Genomic DNA, 24,841 nt, shown 5'->3' with positions numbered 1-24,841 from the left:
TGTGTCATTTCAGGACTATTTCCATTGATTAAATTTTGTACTCATCATGGGTGGTATTTTTCTGATTTTTTGCATGCTTTGTAATTTTGCATTGGAGTCCTGGCATTGTGAATTTCATCTGGTTGTGTACTAGATAACTTTGTATTCTTTTAAATATTCATAAACAGAGTAGTAACATGATCAGATTTGCATTTACACTACCCTTTTTGATTTATAGAATATTTTATATTGGAAAACAATTCTATGCTGACGGAGGCCATCCTGAAGAAGAAGATAGTAAAGTCAGAAGTTAAAATGATTTCTATTGACGACTATGGTAAAGTTTTGCGTATGCTCTGTTGTTTAAGAACAACTTTCTCTGCATCTTATAGTCTTATATAAAAATGACTCTCCATCTTTAATATTTTGCTCTTTCTTTAAAAGAACTTCCTTTACAGTTGTCCTTGCCCAAAGATTTTATGGACCGAAACAAGTATGCTCTTCTGTTAATCATGTAAGTATTTTTATTTCTTTTTGAAATAAAGGAATTGAAACATTTTATAGTTTTTCTTATGCCTCACATGACAGCGTTCTGGTTAAAAAAATCCAACAGAAGTCCTATGTGTGTAGTTAACAGGGGCAGCTGTCAGTTGTATGAGATCCCCAAGGATACCAACGTTAATAATTTGGAAGGATATGCGATTATTTATACTTCTTGCATCCCAAATTGAACTCAATGTTATTACTGGGAACAGTGACACATATAATTTGGTTTATATCCGCTTAGCAATTACTCACGCCCTATGCTCTTTTTTAAAATGGTATTGGTCTATCATTTTCTTTCTTTGGGATATATTTGTCATATCAAAGTTATGTTAGTTTCATAAAAGCAATGTGTGTGTGTGTGTGTGTGTGTGTGTGTGTGTGTGTGTGTGTGTGTTGTAAGAACACTTAACATGAGATCTCCTCTCAACAAATTTTTAGGTGCACAATACAGTATTGTTAACTACAGGCACTCTGTTGTATAGCAGATCTGTAGAACTTATCCATCGTGTATAACTGAAACTTTCGACCCATTGAATAGCATTTCCCCATGCTCTCTTCCTGGCCCCTGGCAACCACCATTTTACTCCCGCCTCCATGAGTTTGACAGTTTTAGATGCCTCATAAAGTGTAACCATGTAGTATTCGTCTTTCTGTGACTGGTTTATTGCACTTACTAGCATAGTGTCCTTAAGGGACCTCTGTGTTGCCACGTATAAGTCCTATGCTCTTCATCAGTTATTTCTGCAATATGGAGAAAACAGTTATTTCCGTTGCTGAAACAGTTGGTGATATTTATATCACTCCCATTATTAGGTTTCCTTCCTGGACTCATGACCAGTAGGAAGCAGTTCCCGTACTCAGAAAACCTGATTCTTAGGTTTTTCCAACTTGGAATTGACTTTGGAATACAATTTATCGATACTTTCTATGAGACTCTACTGTGAATATATAGTATAGGCACAGAGGCTCCTTACAGATAATGATTAACTAACTTGATATTAATTGTAGCATTGCATTCCTCAGAGTTATTAGTGATTTTCCTTATTAAGAACCCAACCAGGATATTGCTATGACAGTGTTTAAAAATGTCTAAAATTCTATCAGAACCTCAGTAGGAATATAAAAATGAAAATAACGTTACTTGTGATGACTATTGAATGTAAAGGACTTTATTCAGTCTGTGAAATCAAACTGGCTTCAAATTCCAGTGTTGCCATTTACTAGCTGTGTGTCCTTGAGCAAGTCACTTGACCTCTTGTAAGGCTCAATTTCTCCACATGTAAGGGAATATTATGATACTGCCTATGTTTTAAGGCTGCTTTTAGATTAAATAAAAGACATAGTGTATCTAACTCATATGATTCTTATAATTATTCTGATTATAATTCATTATTTTATATAAACTGCACTGATTTTATTTAGGTATATTAGCAAGTAGAATCAATCTGTCACTTCATTTTAAGCCAAATAATACAGAAAATATAATACTTAATATTTTCCATTACTCTGGTGTTTATTCCTAACTCTACTGCCCTAGTTTATCTTACCCTGACCTCTCTCCTGTGTCTCTAACAGCCAGAAGGTCCAAAATGTCTTTGGTGTCTTTTGAGGAATTTCTTATGTGCTCTTTCTTACCTAACTTCTTTTGTCTCTTCTCTTTCACCTAGTTGTCTTCACTTCCTATTTGAACTATATGTGTGATTTATTGAGGAAAATATTTAAGGCATAAAAATGAGACAAAAAAAGAACAAAAACAAACTCTCAACCTCAACTTCTGTTTCAGTCATGTCTCCCTTTGGGAAAAGGGATTGTTCTTTTTATTCACTGAGAAATAAGGTTTCTCAGGGAAAGGAACCCAACTAGGCACGCTTTCTCAAAGCATGACCCACCTATGCAGATGGATGTGTAGACACTGATTCCTTCTCTACATCCACTAGCTCCAGAGTAGTGTCACAGTTTTTTGGGGAAAGTAGACAAGAGTTACAGACAGTCTCTGTAGCTGGAGTCAGAGAAGCCAGCTGGCTCATCTGGCATCAGATTTGTGCTTCGGTTTGGGTGATTTTCAGTTTATACGAGGAATGTAAGCACTAGCACACAACTCAATTTCTCATGTTAGAAAGGGAGAATCAGTGTGTTTTGAGAGGCAGGATGGTAGGGTAAAGGTACTGGCTTAGGAGTCAGGTAGGCCTGGGTTCAAATCGTCGTTCAAAGATTTGTCAATATATTGCTTGATTTCCTCAAGTTTCAGTTTCTTTATAAATAAATTTATAGATGATAATGGGATAATTCATACAAACATGTCGCGACAGTGTTTGGTAGAGCATAAACACTTGCACTCAGTGTGTAATAAATTGTCACCATAATCATAGTTATTGTCAGTAGTAGTATTTTTTATATTTGAAATTTATCAATATAAATATATAATATGTAATAAAACATCCGTAAAGTTGCTTAATAGAAATTCATTACTAATGTAGTCAGGCCCATAGAATTTACTTTGTTCCTTTTTTTGACTGATATAGGGAAGAATGAAAGAATTAATGCATTAGTTTTCATTAGTTTTTATACAAGTATACTGATTACACTAAATATTAACTTACTTTATCCAAACTCCTTGGGTTTCAGAGGTAAATTCTCAGAAGTTTTGCAGAGTATGACTTACAAAACTAAACTGAGGATTTTTTAAATTTTAATTTATTTATAAAATTAGCTATTGTTTTAAATTGCATGCTTATTCCTAAAATCTTTATGCTTGGAAACCTGTATGGTTGGAGTGGTTTAAGCATAAAATATCTTTAAGTGTTTTTGTAGATTGCTTATAATTTAAAAGCAAATTTTTTTCCCTTAAGATTAAACCCTGTTTTTCAGTGACAAGTGGATTCCCTATTCTAAAAATGATAATGATAATTGATTTTTTCCCTAAATGGGCAATTAGTCAGTACTAATAAATAAATAGATATTATTTAATGAGGTTAATAGATGATTTTGTGATTTTGGTGTCACTACTTTGTTGTTTCTCTGTGTAGTGTATCTAGTACCCAACAGAATGTGCCTGTTTGTCACTTACACAGATGGGTTTACAACCAGGAATTTTATGGTAAATTCATGAGTTGGAGATAGGTTGCAGCAAATACTTGAGTAGCTGGAAGGAAGATTGGCCTAGAAGAAAGTGACCACTGGCAATTTCCAAACTCTTTCCTGCTAAATATTCATTATTAAACCTTAGAAGAAATGGTCCTCTGAATACCTCTCTGTGCCCATATTATCTGAAACCCAAACCTAATTTCACATTGAAAGTGTTAGTGAATCAATGTGAATCAATGGCAACAGAAGATTGTACTATAATAGAAAATCTAAGAAAAATTGTCATTACAAATGTATCTCAGTGGCCTGGAAATACAGTGGTCTCTATACAGTCCTGACCCCCTTTTCCTTTCCTATGCCTCTTACTCTCCTTCCAGATGCCTAATTATCTTTCTCTAATCTTTCTGTTTAGCATTGTAGGGAGTCGTTAGGGACCCATAGTCTATATTCATCTTTATACCTATATTCATATGGAATGAATATACAACTATATCAATTTCAGCATTCATCACCTTGAATTGGTGTTGTTTATGTTATTCTTATTTTCTATTGATGTATGTATAATTTAGTGCAATACACACTTACCATGTTGTTTTTATGTGTAAGAAACTGTAATAATGTTTGTGTGGAGATAAAAAGATTAAAATAATCTTGAAATATGTAACACTTTATTTGTTAAGTCTATCTCCGCAATGCCTAGCACACGTAGAGGAACCTTAAAAAATCTACTAACTTGTAATTCTCCTAATAGTGCAAGACTGAAGATTATGTGGGATAGCCTAAAGTTATACCAGGGTTGCCAAAAAAAATATATACACATGACTTGTATTCATCTTTTGTTATCCATATATATTATTATATATTATATTAGGTTGGTGCAAAAGTAATTGCAGTTTTTGCAATTTTTTTTAAACTTTCTAAACCGCAATTACTTTTGCACCAACCTAATATATACTATATATAGTATTATCATTTTAATACATTTTTTTGCTTTCTTAAAACATGTATACATTTTTCGGCACCCTCTGCAGATGTGTATTTGATCAATACAGAAATATGAATCTAAATGCCTAGACCCTGATAGGAAGCAATCCAGACAGATGTACTGTTATTAAAAATGAAAGAATGTATTAGTTTAATTGTTTGTTTGTTTGTTGTATCTATGGAGAGAAGCAGTGTTTAGCTGGAAACTTTTGTTCAGTGACAAAGAATCATCATCTCTTTCTATTTCCTACTCTTTCATATTCAACTTATCCATGCCTCACTTGATAAAAGTCTAACTCAGAGAGGCAGTAACTGTTCAACAAGTTAATTTCTGGAATGCAGCACACTCTATCTTGCCCCTATGATTTTGTTCCCTCTCCTTAAATATATCTTTCTTGAAATTCCTTAGAATTCATGGTCATCCATCAACTCTTATCTTCCCAAAGCTTTGTTTCACCCTCCTCACCAGTCCATTTATAACCTGTTTTAGTCCTAATTTCATGCCTCCTCCTTCTACAGCAACAGTCTCTTGTCCAAAGGCTCTCCATATATCTTAAACCATATCGGTCATGTTGTCACTTTTCCACTTTACCCTATTTTTGTGAGGATGTTTTTATATGCCACTTAAAGAATGTTTGACTCCCACTAGATTTTGCACCAATGTTTCTGAAGGAAAATCTATAGTTTAGAAGCGAGTGTTTGGAAAAATAATTGATAGAATGGCTTATGGAATATTTCAATATCTTAAGAAAATAGAAACGGTAAAATCTGTATTGCATGCATGCCATATATTAAACAATGCCTGATCTATTTGTGTATTTCTCATAGCAACTAGCTGTTGTGATGAGTCACTCCACAAATATGTGTTGAGTGAATAGATCAATGATGTCCAGAAACCAGGTGAACATGGTTGCTATTACAGTTCTAACTGGGGAACATTATTCCTTTATCTCTAGATATTTTCATCAATCAGTGTTATGCATATCAGAGTTCTACAACTGGGTCATATTGATGGAAGTGAGCTCTTTGTCATCTCTTTTCTGTATAATTATTCTGTTTAAAAACAGAATATAATTAATTGATACATTTGTCCTGAGTGAAATTATACAGCCACTCATCTCCAGCAGTCAAGATAGCATCAATACTTTTTTCATACACACACTTTTCTTTCAACAAACAATATAGAATGGTGCTTAAAATTGTGAATAGCATCATGCTCATAGTGTCTTGTCTTCATCTTTAAACCAGTGCGGTTGTCCAAGAGTCCACACTCTTCTTCTTCAAGCCCCATACCTGTCAGACAGCATATCTGGATGATTTAATTCTTATCTGCCACCTGCTCTCTACCTACTCTTGCCTTTTTTTTTTTTTTTAATTTTATTGCTCCATCTGCTCTTTTTTAGTTGCTTTAACACTCTGTTGCTGAGGTAAACTTTGTGAGATTCGTATCTGAAAATGTGGCTCTCCTGGCTAAAATTCTCTCATTCTTTGTTCTCCAATGATTAGAGATTCACATTCCCTAGCACAGCGTACAAAACTCTTCATCTGTTTCCTACTTCTCTCTCCATCTTCATCTGATTCAGGGTTCTAGGTACTTAAAAAAAAACCTGCTTTATTCTTGGAAATACCAGCTTCTCAGTCATTCCTCTGTACCTTGTTACATATCTTCCAGTACCTTTAGTTTCCTTTTCTAACTGGAAAAGTTTTATTAATACTTCAAGATACATTTACCCATAATTCTATGCACAACTCTATTATAACAGGTAACCACACCAGATCACAATATTCACTGTCACTTCTATTAAACTGTAAAGTCCTTGTTGGTAAGAATTCATTTTGTATTGTTTTGCCTTAACATAGTGACTGGAGCATTATTTGTGTTTTGTAAATATTGAATGAATGAATGAATAGAATGAATGAATGAATGAGTGAGCAAACAAATCAATCAACCTTGAGTTTGTTATTGGGAATTAATTCAATGTGAAAAAAGAAGAAGAAATAAATGATTTGAGACTTTTTAGTGTGTTTAATTTCAGCCTTTTGGATGAGTCAGTTTCTTTGCAGTTTAGTTTCCAACTCAAAAAAATGTGCATTTTCTCATTTATCTTAAAATTTTTCAGAATAATGTTAAATAATGATTGATTTTCATGCTGTCTTTTCACTGTTTCTCTTTTGCCTTTGATTAGTGAGCTCATCTTCTTAAAATAATAATATTTAATAATAGCTACCATTTGTTGAATGCTTATTGTGTAAGAGGTATTATGCTAAGGATGTAAGATGGTGATCTTTAATCATTACAGAAAACATACAAAGTAAATATCATTGTCCTCATTTTAACACAAGGAAACTATGACTAAATTATATCATGTTTATTACATCCACGATCTTGAGTAGAGCAAAATTAAGGTCTTAATTCAAATTTTATTTGTTTTTTGGATTAAAAATCTCTGTTCTTTCTATGACCTAATACTGTCTGCTTATATACCCCATTGCATGATAATTATTATTGAAATTTATCAAAAATGCTGACCAGAATGTACAGAGACTTCTCTACAACCAAATTCTTATGACCTTTTCTTCTTCCCACTTAACAGTTTACAATAATCTCTAAAATGTAATATTTTCTTTCTGCATCACGTTAATGCTCTAGTGTAACATAACGATTATAGAAATTATGAGTTCCTGGATATTCCATATGGGAGATCAAATTCTCAGCCCAGACTATTTTATAAAGCTCCAAATTCTAATCAAAGTGTTCACTTTATGGGAAATCTTTACACTCTTCATTTATTCTGTAGAGTCATAGACTTTTAAGCAGATCAAATTGTAAGAGGTAAGTTTGTTTTGTTTCCCAAGAATAAACACATATATATTCCAAAATTTCTCTAACATTGTTTGATCCTCCATTTGGGAAATATATATCCATTTGTCTCTCAGTTTCTTAGGAAAATAACAGATACACTGTCTGATGTGAATGAGAGAGATAGCTAGTACTTGTCTGAAACAGTGATTATCATTGCTCTGCCATGTAATGAGGGTCAACGCTTCAATTTTAAGTTTCTGATTTTTTCTCATTTTTGTTCATTTTCCTCATTTGGATGCAAAATGTATGCACACTGTAATACACAGGAAATGATTAAGAAAAGACGGTGACATTTAATCTGGTAATAAAAGAGGAGAAGGTGATAATTGCCTTGCATATTTTTCTTGATCAAATTGGAACTTGTTCTTTTACAATCTATAGATAATGCTTCTTAAATATTCGCATTATCTTAGTACTATTTAAAATCATACAAACTCAAAGTTGATGTATTGAGGAAGTACTACATGGGAAAATGTTTTAAATTTACAACAAATGTGTATATAGTGCATAAATTATAATACTCTGATGATTCTTTTAATTTGACATATCTAAGTGTATACAGTTTTGAAATTTATAAAAGCATGTCTATGACTTGCATATTTATATTATTTTTAGCTCTTTTCTTCTATTAACACAAGTCTCAGATAGGAATGGTTTCGCATGTATGACATAAATGATGTGGCAGTTTCATATAATTGATATCAATTGATCACTAGTATCTACTTGAAACATACTAGTATATTCTATATTTAAAGATAAGCTACTGAATGCTTTTCATAAAAAACTTCCTAAGTTGTTCTGTTTTTCTAGGTTTGAATGATCACATATTGGGTCATAAATGTAAGGGTATACCTATATTTAAATCATTATTCTTTTCTGTTTTAATGGTTTATATTTTTTTCTAAAATCTGTGATGGAAGGGAATATTAACTATGTTCCTAGTTTACTATGTCTTTGAAAGCCTGAACTAAAGAAACTAAGACGTGTTTTCACCCTTGGTAATCCAACAAATCCCTGAGTTAAAGAAAAACATCAATTACATTATTTTATTCCAGGATTCCCTTAAATCTTCTTCCCTTTTGCCTTACACATAAAAGCATTATATTATAAATCATGTAGGGCTATGCAGCATCATGTAGGCAAAATAAAGAAGAATTAAGGATGTCAGTGATGATGAGAAGCTGTGTCACAAGTATAGGCATTCCTCTTACATCATGTGTATTGCTGAGAAACGAGTTTTATGCAAAATCACACACTGAAAATTACAGTGTAGCTCAGAGATATGAGGCTGGAGAAGAGCTCAAAACTATTCAACATTTTAAGCAAACTCAGAATTCAAACAATAATATTCCTATGAAATACTAATAGGGTTATATCTTAAATAATATTTAATCTAGAATTTGTTCCTTTCAGCCTTCAAATGGGCATTTGTGTTTTCTCCTTGAGGGCATTCTCTTCTAGCCGTTTTTTTAATAGCATTTTTATTGAAATTATAAACCTGATCTATGTGCAGCCTCTTTATGAATCCACTGTTTTGCAGCCTGTTCATGTCTTTACAGTCTCTACAATCAGATTTCAGTTTTCACACAAAGAGGGACCCAGCAATTTTGAAAGCTACTAAATCAGCCATAACTTGCCCTAAAGCAAGGTCTTCTGGTGATTTTCAACTTTTTTTCTTGAGATCTTAATATATTGCTGTGGCTTTCTCTTTAATCATGAAAAAGTGTGTCCCTGACTACCTCCAAACATTAATGTCTTGGGGAAAGCTGTGCAAGAACCACAGTAACATCTAACTGATATCATTTCCCTCTTATCCATCACATATGAAATATCTCATACCAAATTAACCCATGTTGAACAGCACATACTGCATCTAGATAATTCAAAGTGTAAAAAGTACACACACACACACACACACACACACACACACACACACACGAAGGTAAGACAATTAAGTTTGCGAACTCATCCTAGAAAAAGTGCTACATACCTCACTGCTGAATACCACTACTGATGCCAGTGCTAGTCCACCCTTTAAAGCAATTTTGGAACTCTTTTTCTGGAATGGCCATCAGAGCTGTCATCGTATTACCCTTGATGTCCTGAATGTTATCAAAATGTCTTCCTTTCAGTATTTCCTTTATCTTTGGGTAAAGAAAGCAGTCATTGGGCCCAGATCAGGTGACTAGGAAGGGTGTTCCAATACAGTTATTTGTTTACTGGCCTAAAACTCCCTCACAGACAGTGCCTTGTGAGCTGGTGCATTGTTGTGACGCAAGAGTCATGAATTGTTGGCAAAAAGTTCAAGTCATCTAACTTTCTCATGCAGCCTTTTCAGCACTTCCAAATAGTAAACTTGGTTAACTGTTTGCCCAGTTGGTACAAATGCATAATAAATAACCCCTCTGATATCAAAAAAGGTTAGCAGCATCGTTTCAACAAGTTTGTGAACTTAATTGTCAGCATGTGTGCATGTGCGTGTGTGTATATATGTATGTGTGTGTGTATATGTATATATGAATACATATATATTAGTATATAAGGTTCCTCTTGAAAAAAATCAGCTATATAGCATGGAGTTTACCAGAGACTTATTTTTTTTTATTTAATTTTTTTGAAAATTTATTGGGGTGATACTGGTTAGTAAAATTACATAGGATTCAAATGCACATTTCTATAATATATCATCTATGTATTTCATTGTGTGCTTACCATCCAGAGTTAGTTCTCCCTCCATCACCACAAATTTGACCTCGTTTACCCTCTTCTACCACTTCCCCTCTCCCGTTACCCTCTGGTAACTACTAAACTGCTGTTTGTGTCTATGAGTTTTTGTTTGTTTGTCTTGTTCATTTGTTGCTTTCAGTTTTATATCTCACATATGAGTTAAATTGTATGATTTTCAATTTTTTTCTGTCTGACTTATTCCGCTTAGCATAATAATCTCAAGATCCATCTATGTTGTGACAGATGGCAGTATTTCATCTTTTCTTATAGCCAAGTAATATTCCATTGTATATATGTACCACATATTATTTATCCAATCATCTATGGAAAAACACTTTGGTTGTTTCCATGTCTTGGCCACCGTGAATAATGATGCAATGAACATAGAGGTATATACATCTTTACAGATAAATGTTTTCAGAATTTTTGGGGGTAGATACCCTGAAGAGGGATTGATGGGTTATATAGTATTTCCATTCTTAATTTTTTGAGGAACCCCCATACTATTTTCCGTAGTGGATGTATCAATTTAAATTCCTACCAACAGATTTCTTACATAGTATTTTACTTTTTTTAATTAATTAATTAATTAATTTCTTTATTTTTCACATTGTCCTGTGAGTACATCAGGGCAGATATTGTAATCAGAAGTAGTCGGTAAAGTGTCACGTATCAGACATGTACTAAGGTGTGAAAACTTAGCCGAAAGGTTCATTTGTAGGCTTTTATTACTTTTCTCAACAAAATTCTAGGGATGAAGACATTCAAAAGATATGGTGTGAATTCAGGAAATGACCCAGATTTAGAATTTAGTGAAAAATAAGAGACTTTCAAAACCTTGAATTCTTCATTTTATTCTCTCTAGGATTCCCCATTTCCCTTTGCTTTCAGAATGTAATTGCTTATATATCAAACATACAAAATATTTTTCTGAGGTCAACTTATAATTGTATTCTCTCAAAGAGCTGAGAGAAATGTGTTCATCTATAGTTTAGAGAAGCTTTAGCTCTCTGTATCTCTGTTTACTAAACTGTAAAATGGTTTTGCTAATAATACTTGTCCATGGTTAGCATTATAGTTATTATCATTTCTAGTCAACTGGCATAACAAAGTAAGCTAAGGTTAAAATTACCTGTGTTTATTCAGCCACAATTTTCAGTTGAGGGATTTACTTCTAGAATCCAGCTAAATGATTCTATAGTTAGAAAAAAAGTATTGTATATACAGTAATGGGTGTATTACTGAAGCTGAATCATTCCCTACCTAGGATAAAATGCAGGTTCAAAGTCTGTACATAATCAGAATCTATTCCTAGAGGGTGTATCCACTGCAATCACTGATATATACCATGTATTGTGTGACTCAATATTACACTCACATTTCAGTGCTAAATTGTGTTATTTATTAGAAAATGAAAAATATGAGTTTTTTTGTGAAGATTGTCACCTGTTTCTTTTTTTAAAGATACACATACCTTGTTCTACTTTTATCCAGATTAGTCCCATGTTCCTTAAGCCAGGGTGAAGAATATTTTCCATGATGCTATCAAAAGCAGACCTGTTGTAGAAAAGATTTACATAGCAATTATATACATATAAATAATGAGCCAGATTCTACTACTCTTCCTCTGTTTATATGATTTGCTAAATGTTCTTTCGACTGTGAGACTGTGAGTGATTTAGGTGTGACCCTCTCTAAAGGCCAGGGAGTGGGTCAAAGGCTATTCTAGGTCAGTGATGATATAGCCATTTGCAGCAACTGAAAATAAGGATGAGCAAATCCTTTGCTTGTTCTACACCCTCACCCAATCTGTTAGAAATGATCCCAAATGGCAATTGGCCAATAGATAAGAATTGATGTAGTAGGACTTTGACAACAGAGAAGATTTGGAGATTGATTGCAGTCAGTTTCCTTTCCCTTATCTCGCCTTCCATGCTGTTTCTCACCCTTCCTTTCACACTGTCTTTGAGTTTATTGTAGCTAAAATAAAATTGCAACCCTTAGTTCTCAGTGACTCTACCTCTTATCTAGCACTCATGCAGCTAAAGGTGATCTACTCTAGGCCTAGAAAGAGCAAAGAACTGAGATGACGGTAAGCAATTCTGTCTCTTCCTTCTACTCTCCAATGGACACAAATATGCAGCTGTCAGTATAACAGTTTTATTTTTTATGTTTATGTTACAAATTATTTTTTAAAGCTTTTCCTTATTGCGGTAAATACACATAACATTAAAGTTATCATTTAAACCACTTTTAAGCTTCCAGTTCAGTGGCATTAATATGTTCACATTGTTGTGCAACCACCATCCGTCTCTAAATGTGTCCATCTCCCCAAACAGAGAAAAACTCTCCCCATTAAGCAATAACTACTATCCGCCCCCACCCCCACACCCTAGCCCTTGGCACCCACCATTCTACTCTTGGTCTCTATGGTTTGACTACTCTAGGAACCTCATATAAGTGGAATCCAGTATTTGTCCTTCTGTGACTGGCTTATTACACTTAGCATAATGTTCTCAAGGTTCATCCATGATACAGTATTGCAGTTTTCTGCAATGTAGGAAAAAACATGCAATGCAATAGATCAATAATGGAAAGTGATCTCATTTGACAATATTTTTATTCCATTTATTTTAACCAAAATTTTACTGGTAACAAAAAGAGCTTTTAAAAATGTATTATCCATGATCTTAATTATTTACAAAATATTTAATAATGAAAACAATAAATAAAGATAAAAAGAGCATATATAATTGCTCAAGGTAATACAACATATTGATAACAAAGTCAGGACTAAAACCTATGTCGTCTGAACATAAACTCAACCCTCTTTTCATGAAATGAAATAGCCCTCTCTGATTCTGACCACACATGTAGTGTGAACAGATCTCTTCATTTTAATTCAATTTTCAGTATAGGTGATGTTTTATGTCATATAAAAGTGGCTTGTTCTGTCACTTTAATGATCTATTGGATATTGTGCATTCTGTGTCTCTCTCTTTCTACATTTTATTAAATTCTCACACCCTGAACTCTTCATCCATACAGACATGTTCAGTGTCGAAGGTACTGAAATAGATGAGGACTCTGCCCTCAAAGGTCTTAACTTCTAAGAAACGTTTACAGTCTTTATGATTTTGCTGCCTATTTGTTAGGAAATAAACAAGTTTCATATTGCTGTGACCTTCCCAATGCTTAAAACAGATGGGATTTTTATTTTCAACACAACTTTCAACAAAATTTTATGTCCCTATTCTCAGCCTTGAAACACCCTCCTTTTTATAGGTAGCCAGAGATTTCTGAAACGGAGAGTAGAACAAAATAGGGTAGAAAAAAAGATTAGGGAGACACAGAAAAAAGAAAAAGGAACTAGATGAATTGGAGTTCACAAATTCTACATGGCCAATACACACACAGGTTGTGGTACCTGTTTATTCTTTGGTAGATGATCTGGTCTACATTCCATTCTTTGTGATCATTCCTACTACCATATAGCATGATGTTCCTACATCTCCTAATAAGTAGTATTTTCTTGCCTTTCTTTGTAGGAAAAAGGCTAATATTTTTTTCCCACACTATATGAAGTTATCCCCCCTGTTCCTGCAAGTGTCTGGGTTGTTCCTTATAATGGCAATATTCACATCATAATCCATATTCTGTTATAACTCATCTTGAAATAGATTATGCACCAAAAAAGAAAGAACAGCACACCCAACTAGACTGAGACATGTGTTAAAAAGTCATTAACTGATAATGTGTTGAGATCCTTTTGTGTTCTAACATTGAAAACTCATGAAGGTAAGGATGAGGTTAAAAATGGTAATTTAGAAAAAGAGTGAAGGAATGAAGTTGTATTTTTTTGCCCCTGGGTATTGCAAGCATGAGTAAAGGATTGAGTGTATTTGTTTAAAAAATCTGCGATCATTTATTATCATAAAAGGTTGAACAAATGTACCTTCTTTTAAACTATGTTTTAAAACAATTCATTTGCCTGCCATAAAATATTGTGACTTATTTACATTTTGGTTAAACTTAACTTAGCTGTGAACTCCTAAATTAGCTGTGAACAATGCGCTGGGTCATATGTAAATTGGAAAATTATATCTTCCAAATTAACAAAACACTTACAGTGTTACCTTAGAGGAGCTGTACGTGTTTAAAGTTGGAAATTTCTGCTTTAATAATTAACAACACTGTGATAATCGCTCCAAAGGATCTGTTAATTAACTTTTTTTTTTCTTGTAAATCTTTAGATACCATTGGTCCATTTAGAAAATGGAAGTCCCTCTAACAATAGGTCATAGGACATGTCACAGTGTCTTTATCCATAAATATTGCCCAGTTTAATTTCTGTACCACTGGCCAAAGTCCTTTATATAGTTCTTTATTTTGACCTGGAAGGAAATGTGCTCAATACAAGCAAAAGGGGCTTCAAACAAAGGTATAATTAACAGTTTTTATTGTTCGACGAATCTAACAATGGTTTTATATTGCTTCCTATATTTCATAAAGTATCTTCAGATACATTATGCCCGTTAATATTTGCAAAGTACTTTGAGGGAGACAAGGCAGTATTTTACTGTTATTAAAGATAAGGAAACTGAGTCTTAAAGTTTTAGTATCCTGCCTATATTCAGAGTGAAGTTGGGACTGTCCTATTTTTACTGTTGAAGGGTGAAATTGATCCTTGTATCTTGTCATGTTTCGCTTTCTAATATTTGCGATAAATCCGCGAGATTCAAAGTACAGTGTCTCTATTGAAACTCAAGGCTTCTTAAAGTTTGTTCATTTTAAACTTCACCTGAGCCTACTTTTCCTGAAAGGGTCTAATTCAACAAGACTTTGCTATGTTCTGCATGCACCAGAAACTGTGCTTGGCATATGATTCATGCTATCCCTCAAATAGTAAACAAGTTATGTTAGTATGACCTGTGAAATTGTAAAAAACTAGCAATTCCAGACTTCATTCTGAACTAGGCAACTAGAATTCTAGGTTAGAGCATGTGGATATGTGTGGGAACAATTCCCAATCTGATTAAGAGCTAAAGTTGTAAAAACTAACATAAATAAAAAATAACAAAATTAAATTAAAAAAAAAAAAAAAAAAAAACATTTAAAATCGCAAACACTGTAGAAGGACAAAGCAGATCTAGATTGGGTTCCTAGGATCACCATTGTGATTTGAAGTAAATGATGGTGGGCAGTGATTAAATAATTTATGTGGCACAGTCTCTTTATTTATGATGTAGGAATACTAATACATGTAATAAACTACACAACAGATAATTTCCTCCCCCAAAAGGTAAAATAAAGGTTGGTTTTGTATAGTAAATAAAATAATGGATCTTAAATGCTTAGACCACAGAAGGCATTTATATTAGTTTGCTCAGACTAACATAATGAAATATAACTGATTGGGTATCTTAAAAAACAGAAACTTATTTTCTCACAGTTCCGGAGGCAAGAAGTCCAAGATCAAGGTGCCAGTAGATTTGGTTTCTTATGGGGCCTCTCTCCTTAACACCTAGACAGTTGCCCTCTTGCTGCCTCTTCACAGGGACTTTCCTTCCTGCACTCACACCCTTGAGGTCTCTGTGTGTGTCCTAATCTCCTCTTCTTATAAGGACACAAGTTAAATGGATTAGGGCCCACCCTAATCCAATGGCCTCATTTCACCTTAATCACCATTGTAAGGGTCCTGTCTCCAAATACAGTCACATTCTAAGGTACTGGGCATTAGAGATTCAACTCATGGATTTGGGAAGACACAATTCAGCCCATAAAAGCATTTGATTGATTTGTTTTCCAATGTTTTGCCCTATTCCCTACTTCTTCCTTTACCTAATTCATGGGTCCCACATAACCCCTGGATCTGCTTAGTTCCATTTGCTGCCCAGAAGTTATTTTCTTTAACAAATCTGATAACCCAAAAGCTTGTTAATGAGGATTAGTTTGTGTATTGGTGTGGCTAAGTAACACATTTGCATAAACACAGAGGCAAGAGAGTGTATTGTCTTTACAGGACAGTGAGTAAGGTGACGATTTCCGGTATATAGCCCAACTAAAAATGGCGACCTTTTCTGAGAAATGTTTTGATGCTCTTCAGATCTATCACATGGACCACTGTGTGTTTGTATTCTACTTCGGTGTGGCCCTAGATAATCTCTGTGATTTTATGAGAGTCTGTTTTTTTGCCATTTTTATATTTTGGAAAATAAAATAATAAATGCCATTGCAATCTGACATTTTAAAATTGTATCACCTTTTCCCTCTGGAGAGGATGTTCATTCTTTACAATGTATGTATCCTTCTTTACTTCTAGCTTTCAAATTTTTTAAACATATGTGTCTCTGCTTTCTTTTATTGCTGTCAACTTTAGTGATGAAAATGAATTTTCTGCTTAAATTCTCCTCAGTGAGAATCCCTCCTTCCCCCCCACCCCACACACAATTTAGGAAATATTAACATAGTTTTTTTCTTTTTGAGTCTGACATTCTTTAGGGTTGTACATTTCTTGTTAAATTATTATTAAGATTCCATAATTGATTCTGCTGTCAGAATCATTAGCCCATGTGTGCTATCTGCAAGACATTTCTAACACTGTCTGGAAGAAACCCAATAAATGTGAGCCTGTATTTCAACTTGACATTCTTTAAAAATGCCTATGGAAAGTGCATGTATTTTTCCTCATTTTTCCCTTTTGAAAAATGACTTAAATTAACCTCTCACACACAGTTCTAAATCTCGTTTTATATTTTCGTTTCATGTAGAGAACATTTCATTCAAAATTTTACAAACAGCATTTAAAGTTTCATATTTATCATCAAGAATTACTAGAGCTATTAATAGCCATCATAGCTCTTTTCCATAATTTTTATTAACTAATAAGGGTGAAAGCTGAAATTTCTACCAAATTGTCAATTGTTCTTGTTTTGGTCCAATATGTTGGTATTTGCAGGGATGAAGAACCAGGAAGCCAGCTGGTCACAGATAAGTTCCACATTGACTGGGATTCAGTACTTGTCGACACAGATAATGTCATCATAGCACGATTTGACGGTAGAGGAAGTGGATTCCAGGGTCTAAAAATTTTGCAAGAGATTCATCGAAGGTTAGGTTCAGTGGAAGTAAAGGACCAAATAGCAGCTGTGAAGTAAGTGGCTGCACATTTTCCTGTTGTTTTTCCTATAATGACAGAAGCTGGGTATGTGAAATATGATACCACTAATGCTGCCTTAGAGATTTGGGTATTAGTACTTGGACAATTTTCTAAATTAACCACATAGACTATTGTATTGTTTTCAAGCACCTTTCACTCTTAGCACCATAATAAAAGATTTATCATGCTCTCTGTCAAATAGAATTCACTTTGGATTTATGAACATGAAAGAAACCTGAATTATGCCACTATATTATTTATTTATAATAATGCACAATGTCTATTATTTCCCTAGTCAATTAACAATTCTTTAGCTTTCACGGATACCTTTACCACACTGGCATGAAAGAGTGACGTGAAATTTAGTAGGTTCTTTGAAGTTTACATAGAAATTGGCAAGGATATTGTTAAAATATAGGTGTTGATTCAATAGTCCTAGAATTGGGCCCCAGAATCTACATTTGTTAAAAAGTTACCAGGTCATACCCAAACTCTGGGACCATCACTTTAATTAGCAAGATTTTGGAGTATACAACCCTTGTACATGAATAGAGCTGTAACCAACCACTAAAGTATTTCTAGTTTGACTCCTGGTGTGTGTGTGTGTGTGTGTGTGTGTGTTTGTGTGTGTGTGTGTGTGTGCCAAGAATGAATTCTCATGTGTATTTGACTCAAGACATAACCGTATTTTTTTCTTTTTTCTTTTTTATTGCAGATTTTTACTGAAACAGCCATACATTGACTCCAAAAGATTAAGCATTTTTGGAAAGGTAAATAGTAGAAATGTTTTGTGTGTGTGTGTGTGTGTGTGTGTGTGTAAATACATATATATATGTACGTTGTATGTGCATGTTTGCATACTTTCCTCAATTTACTACAATCCTCTGCATTATCCTTTAAAATGTAATATTATAACTACTATTCTATGTATTCAGTCATTGATTAATTCAGCAACTATTTATGGAGTATCTAATTGGTGCCTGGTGTTAGAGTAACAGAACAGAAAAAGGGCTCTGTTTTCATGAAGATTACCTTCTAGAGGAGAAACAGTAAACAAATACATGAAAAATAGTTTCACGTTGTAATGAGTTTTATAAGAAAAAACAAAACAAAACAAAACAAAAAAACGACAATGGATTGAAATTAACTGCAGGAAGGGCCAATGTTATTAGATTGAGTGGTCAAGCAAGGCCCCTCTTATTAAGTGATACTTAAGCTGATGCACAAGTAACCAAAGGGAGCCAGTCATAGAAATCGCTTAAGGCCCAGCAGGAACAGCAAGACTTTGGGAAGACTGACATGGCTTAGAAACTGACAGATGACCCTATGCATAATTATATATTCTGTGTTTTCTGCAAGATATTCACTTCTTATTGCAAAAATTTTGGGGGCAGCTGGTTAGCTCAATTGATCAGAACATATTCCTCTTAACAAGGTTGCCGGTTCAATCCCCACATGGGCCACTGTGAGCTGCGACCTCCACAACTAGACTGAAACAACTACTTGAGTTGGAGCTGATGGGTCCTGGAAAAAAAACACACTTAAATAAATAAAAGTTTAAAAAAATTAATAATTTTTATGTCAGATTCAACTTCATTTCACAGTAAGAAAATTAACCTCATGTAGATATTTATTAAGCACCTAGTTTATGCATACCACTGGGCTGGATACTATAAGGATACAAAGAGGAAAAGGAAGGAGATATTGTATTATTTTGCACAAAGCAAATTCCTGGTGCTCATGGATTTAAATAGGAAATGTTTTCTACTATTCATAACTGAACCCAGAGATACATGACATGAAATAACTGATAATTTTCATGGGGCATACATTTTAGTAGTGTATGCTGACAAATAGGTAGATAAAAAGCTACATAACAAGTGAGTAAAATATAAATCAACACAAATCACTCCCATTCTCCCCCTCTTCCGATATCTACAGTGCACCGTGTCTTTGCTGTATTTAATTGTCGTTGTCAGTAATATTCAAAGGATCAATACAAATATCTTGTGAACAATGCTCCCCAAACATAAATGCAAACAAATAAATAAATGAAAGCCCATCGTTAGTGGTAAAAATTTTAGTGAAAACAATGACAATGTCCAAGAAAGTGATCATTCAAAAGAAAAAAAAAAAGGAAACTCTAGATACATTAAAAAGTACATATAGTGAAATCTTGTCCCATGCTCAAGCATGCATAAACCTTGAGGACACTGTACTCAGTGAAGTGAACCAGTGACAGAGGGACAAATACTGTATGGTTCCGCTTAGAGGAGGCATCTAGAATGGTCAGGTTCATTGAGACAGAGTGGAATGGTGGTTGCCAGGGTCTGGGGAGAAAGGGAAAAGGAGAGCAGTTGTTTAATAGATAAAGAATTTCAGATTCACAAACTGAAAATGTTTTTCAGATCAGTTTCACAACACGGGATTACACTTGACACTATTGAACTGTGCATTTGCTAGCGGTTAAGATAACACATTTTATGTTATGTGTTTTTTACCCCTCCCCCAAAAAAGTGCATATAGTGAAGAACATTTTATCCCTTAATGGTCCTGATTGATGAAATGATCAACAAAGGACTCAGGGCTTATGTATTTCAGTGTTCTACTTACTGTACATATAAACAAGCATAAAAGGACCAAGTGAATTCTAAAAACATTTGTTACTATAGAAATTTAGAATAGATTCTGAAGGTTGTGAACAGCCTCATGAAGAAAGTGGAACATGAACTGGATGGTGAAAATCATCTAGCATTTTGGATTAGGTTCTTTGTTTGTTTTTTTTCCTAGCAACTTCTTTTATTTTTATTAACATGTTTTTATTAGTTTCAGGTGCACCAAACAATGTAATAGTTAGACATTTATCGTTTATATCCCTCACACAGTGACAACCCCCCTCCCCCATCCACTATCCCTCTGACATTGCTCACAGCCATTACATTTCCACTGTCTCTATTCCTAATGCTGTACTCCACTTCATATATATATATATATATATATATATATATATATATATATATATATATATAATTGTAGTTGACATTCATTATTCTTCAGCTTCAACTTCAGGTGTACAGTGCAGTGATCAGGCATCTACATCATCCCTGAGTGGTCTCCCTAACAAGACAAGTGTCCATTGGATACCCTACAAAATCTTTATAATATTATTGATTACATTCCCCAAATTAACTTTCGTATCCCTGTGGCCACCTTGTGGTTATTGACTGTGCTTTCTAATCCCCTCACCTTCCCCCTTATCCCCACCCCCACCCCCCATCTAGCAACCCTCACTTTTTCCTTTATGTCTCTGAAACTTATTTCTGATTAGTTCATTCATTTATTCTTTTCTTTAGATTCCACATATAAGTGAGATCAAATGGTAGTTCTGAGTGCATTTCACTGTTACTTTCCATAAAGCTAAAATAGTGAACTCCACAAAAACTGGTCAATATGTTTTGTTTTGTGTAAAACTTGTTTTAGCTTAAGAATTTGTAAAACAATTCTAATCTGTGCTCTCTAACCATGTAAGCTGATTAAGAAATAGAATGACAGTATTTCTAGGAATGTCTTTCGTGTCAAATAACATATTTTTAGACAATACCGCTTCTTGAAATGTTAAGCCTATAAACACCAGGGAAGCATTGATTAAATAAACACATTGTGTTCTAAAACAATCACATGGAAATTAGAGGAAAAAAGAAGAGATAAACTTCAGTCAGCTTATAAAACAGCTTTTGGCTTTTTATATCCAATTTTATTTCAATATTTCAGAAGTATTCTATGGGTAAACAAGATTTTTTTAAAATAAGATACAATTGTTAAAATTTAATAAGTAATGCAGAAATTCTTTGCAAGTAGATTTGACATAATAATTGTAATGAATGGAAAAATCTGATCACTGAGCAACCAATAAAAAACAGCACAATTGAAATAGAGCAGCCTATATTAATTATTGACTATTTTTAATCTAAATCAAATAAAAAACATCCTCTAATTAGCTACAGAGTCAAGGTGATGACCACCAGTATTTGACATCTTTCTAATAGATGTGAGCTGCTTTGAAAATTTCAATCACCATCTATATGTATAGCTTGAACTTCCAGCTGATTTCTACCCTCTCCTGGGATATATTTGCCACAAACTTTTTATGATTTATTTTTGCAATCAATGAATAAATATGAAATGGTAGATGGGAAGATGAGCAATTAAATTTTAATTTATTCTAATTCCTGCCAGTGTTGATTTTCTTTTAAAAATAGAAGTTATTTCTCTAAAATAAATCAAATTAAAGCAGCATTTTGGATTAGGTTCTTAAATGGTACAGAGAGAATCGTATTCAGCAGATTTTACTATCATTAAATCTTAAAGAGTATTTAGCTTCATTAATCTCAAGTTTTCATCTTAAAAAAAATGGTAAAGTACAACTCCTTTAAAGCAGCAGTGACTTACAACTCTAGTTTCACTTTAGAATCAATCAGAGATTGAGTTGTTTTCAAGGGCATTCATATAGTTTTTAAAGCTCCACTGTTCTAGGGAATGCTGGCTGAAGCTAAGAAGATGCTCTGGTAGGTCCTTTATTATATAATTATGTTGTAAGAACTTGCTACTCAAACTGTGGATCAGCAGCACAGGCATCCCCTGGGAGTTTCTTAAAAATGCAAAATATTGGGGCGCCCCCCAGATCTAATCTTCTCTTAAAAGAATAGATGGGAGAGGTCTCCCTAATAAGACAAGTGCCCTTCTGACACCCTACAATGAGTAATATTGAATGTCAACGATCATTTTATATATATACATACATAGTCACAGGATGTGGAGTAGAGCATAGGGAATAGTCAGTGGAATTATAACAGCTATATAGGATGCCAGAGGGATAGTAAACTGGGGGAGGGGTTGTTTTATGAGGGGTGTAAATGTCTAACTATTACATTGTTTTCTACACCTGAAACTAACACAAAAAGAAAGACAGAACGAGAAAGGGAGGGAGGGAGGGAGGGAGGGAGGGAGGGAGGGAGGGAGGAAGGAAGGAAGGAAGGAAGGAAGGAAGGAAGGAAGGAAGGAAGGAAGGAAGGGAATAAAACACCTACAGGGTTCAGGTTGGCTAACACATACACACTGGGAGGGTGACATACCCCAACTCCACAGGGACAACACTCGGGACCCTCCCAGACCTTGCCCTAGGCATCTCTTCTACCTGGCTATTCATCTGTATCCTTCTACCTAGCTATTCATCTGTATCCCTTATCAAATCCTTTAATAAACTGGTAAACCAAAAAAAAAAAAAAAAAAAAAGAAAAGAAAATAGATGGGGGATACAGTTTGTGACAAAGTTTGTCTGGGTATATGTGGACTTCTATTCTCCTCTCCTGTGACAAGGGTCAGTCTTCCCTGGTTGATGGAATTCCAGGAGAGGGGAGGGGATCTAGAACACTTGAGTTCCTGTTGGAGGATCTGTCTTCACACAGATAAGGGGAGTTCAGAGAAAGTCTCTCCCTGCATTGCTGTTTTATAAGTGCCTGCAGATCCAAATAATCAATATGCCATTGTGGCATATTTTGGGGTAAAATATTCTGCTACTCTTCACATATGTTCTCTCAGCCATTTTGGTAATGTCTGAATGCATTTTGGACTTTAATGTACTAATATTTAAATGATGCTCCAAATAAACACAAATGAAATTCTGTATTTCTCATCTCAAATGTCTAGTGAGAATAACAGATTCCTATAGCATTGAACCATACTATAATCACCTAGAAATTTTTCAAAAGTAGACCTCATCATGAACCAATTGCATCAGAATTTCTGGGACTAAGGCTTCGGTATTATTTTTTTTTTTTTTTGATGCCTCCTAAAACAGTCTGATGTTCAGCACAATGAAGAACATTATCCAGAGTACAGCTAAAGATTAGTTTCTAAAATAAACAGATAATTCAGTAGATCATTCTCATAGCATAGTTTTAACAAAATTGTTAAAAATCTCCTCTGGAACTTTTCTGGTCAGATCATAGGTTACAAAAGAAAACTGGACACCTTAGTTTATTTTTAAAGAATTTATAATTAAAATAGTTCAAAAGCATTGCAAGATGATATTTTAAATTTAAACAATAATTCAACTCATCTAGCTAGCAATAATATTTACCATAGCTCATTTCCTTCAAGTATTTAGTTATGTGGAATTAAAAGCAGAATTTATATGTGTGATGATAGATTTTAAATATTTAATTCTTATTTTTTAATTCTAGGTAACCATCATTATTATTGAATGCATATATATATATATATATATATATATATATATATATATATATATATTATATATGATTTGCCTACACTGATATATAATTTAATAAATGCAATATTTCCCTAGATTCAAATTACTTGAGGCTGTTTACAGATACACAGTATGAAGTCAAAGAGCAAACCTTTGACACTTGGTGATATATAATTTCATATTTCACCTAAAGTTATTAAAATAACTTGTTATATAAAAATTTGAACTCTTTTCAAAATGTTTATCTGTATAAAGTGATCTTAGTTTATTATTTGGTCATGTTTGGGATATGATGTGACATTCTAATATGTATATTACCTAACAGTGATCAAAGCTAAACGTATCTCCAGGAATAATTATATATGTGTGTGTGTGTGTGTGTGTGTGTGTGTGTGTGTATATATATATAATATATATATATATATATATATATATATATATATATATATATATAATATATATGCACACATATATGTATATATAATATATGTGTGTATATATATACATATATACGTATATATACTATATATATAATATGTGTATATAATATATATTCTCCTCCTCCAGGGATATGGTGGCTATATTGCATCAATGATCTTAAAATCAGATGAAAAGCTTTTTAAATGTGGATCAGTGATTGCACCCATCACCGACCTGAAATTGTATGGTAAGTACTTCCTATAGACTGACCTAATATAAGGTATTGATTTGTAGAAAATAATATCCCAATGCACAGGAGCTCAATCGAGCACACATATAATGTGCTATCAGAGATGTTTTCAGCTGTTTCGCACCTCCCTGATTCAGTTTTACTGCAGCATGACAATTAAATGTGAAATGTAGAAATTAATGAAATATGCTACTGCAATGGTTTTGAGTTTATTCTTAAATTTCTGTTTTCTTGGGTCACAGCCTCAGCTTTCTCTGAAAGATACCTTGGTATGCCATCTAAAGAAGAAAGCACATACCAGGTAACTAATTAAAACATAATGAAGAAAAAAGAGTAGTTTTGTTCTAAAAACTCAGTCAAACTGCAAATATAGGCATAATATATATATGTGTGTGTATAGGATTATATATAGGATTTTTGTGTTTCTCTTCATAGGCATCCAGTGTGTTAAATAATATTCATGGCTTAAAAGAAGAGAGTATATTAATAATTCATGGGACTGCTGACAGTAAGTATTATATATCCTGCTAATGATTGATGGAGTCTGACTTTGAACAA

The 24,841-nt window shown here is 33.7% G+C and overlaps 1 protein-coding gene across 3 annotated transcripts in view; it reads left to right on the top strand.

The window, feature by feature from the left end:
- DPP10 (dipeptidyl peptidase like 10) overlaps positions 1-24,841 on the top strand; it is a 1,313,078-nt gene that overhangs the window by 1,280,853 nt on the left and 7,384 nt on the right. For all 3 annotated transcript variants that reach the window (XM_074335439.2, XM_074335432.2, XM_074335443.2), the window contains exons 18-24: positions 218-316; positions 424-493; positions 17,142-17,336; positions 18,058-18,112; positions 24,181-24,280; positions 24,526-24,584; positions 24,719-24,791. In XM_074335439.2, coding sequence (XP_074191540.1) covers positions 218-316; positions 424-493; positions 17,142-17,336; positions 18,058-18,112; positions 24,181-24,280; positions 24,526-24,584; positions 24,719-24,791 — 651 coding nt within the window. The remainder of the gene's footprint in view (positions 1-217; positions 317-423; positions 494-17,141; positions 17,337-18,057; positions 18,113-24,180; positions 24,281-24,525; positions 24,585-24,718; positions 24,792-24,841) is intronic.

The sequence above is a fragment of the Rhinolophus sinicus genome, chromosome 17 (genome assembly GCF_057876585.1).
Source record: "Rhinolophus sinicus isolate RSI-liver-muscle chromosome 17, RSI-T2T, whole genome shotgun sequence".
In the NCBI taxonomy this organism is placed as follows: Eukaryota; Metazoa; Chordata; class Mammalia; order Chiroptera; family Rhinolophidae; genus Rhinolophus; species Rhinolophus sinicus.
This window is presented reverse-complemented; position numbering and strand designations above follow the sequence as displayed.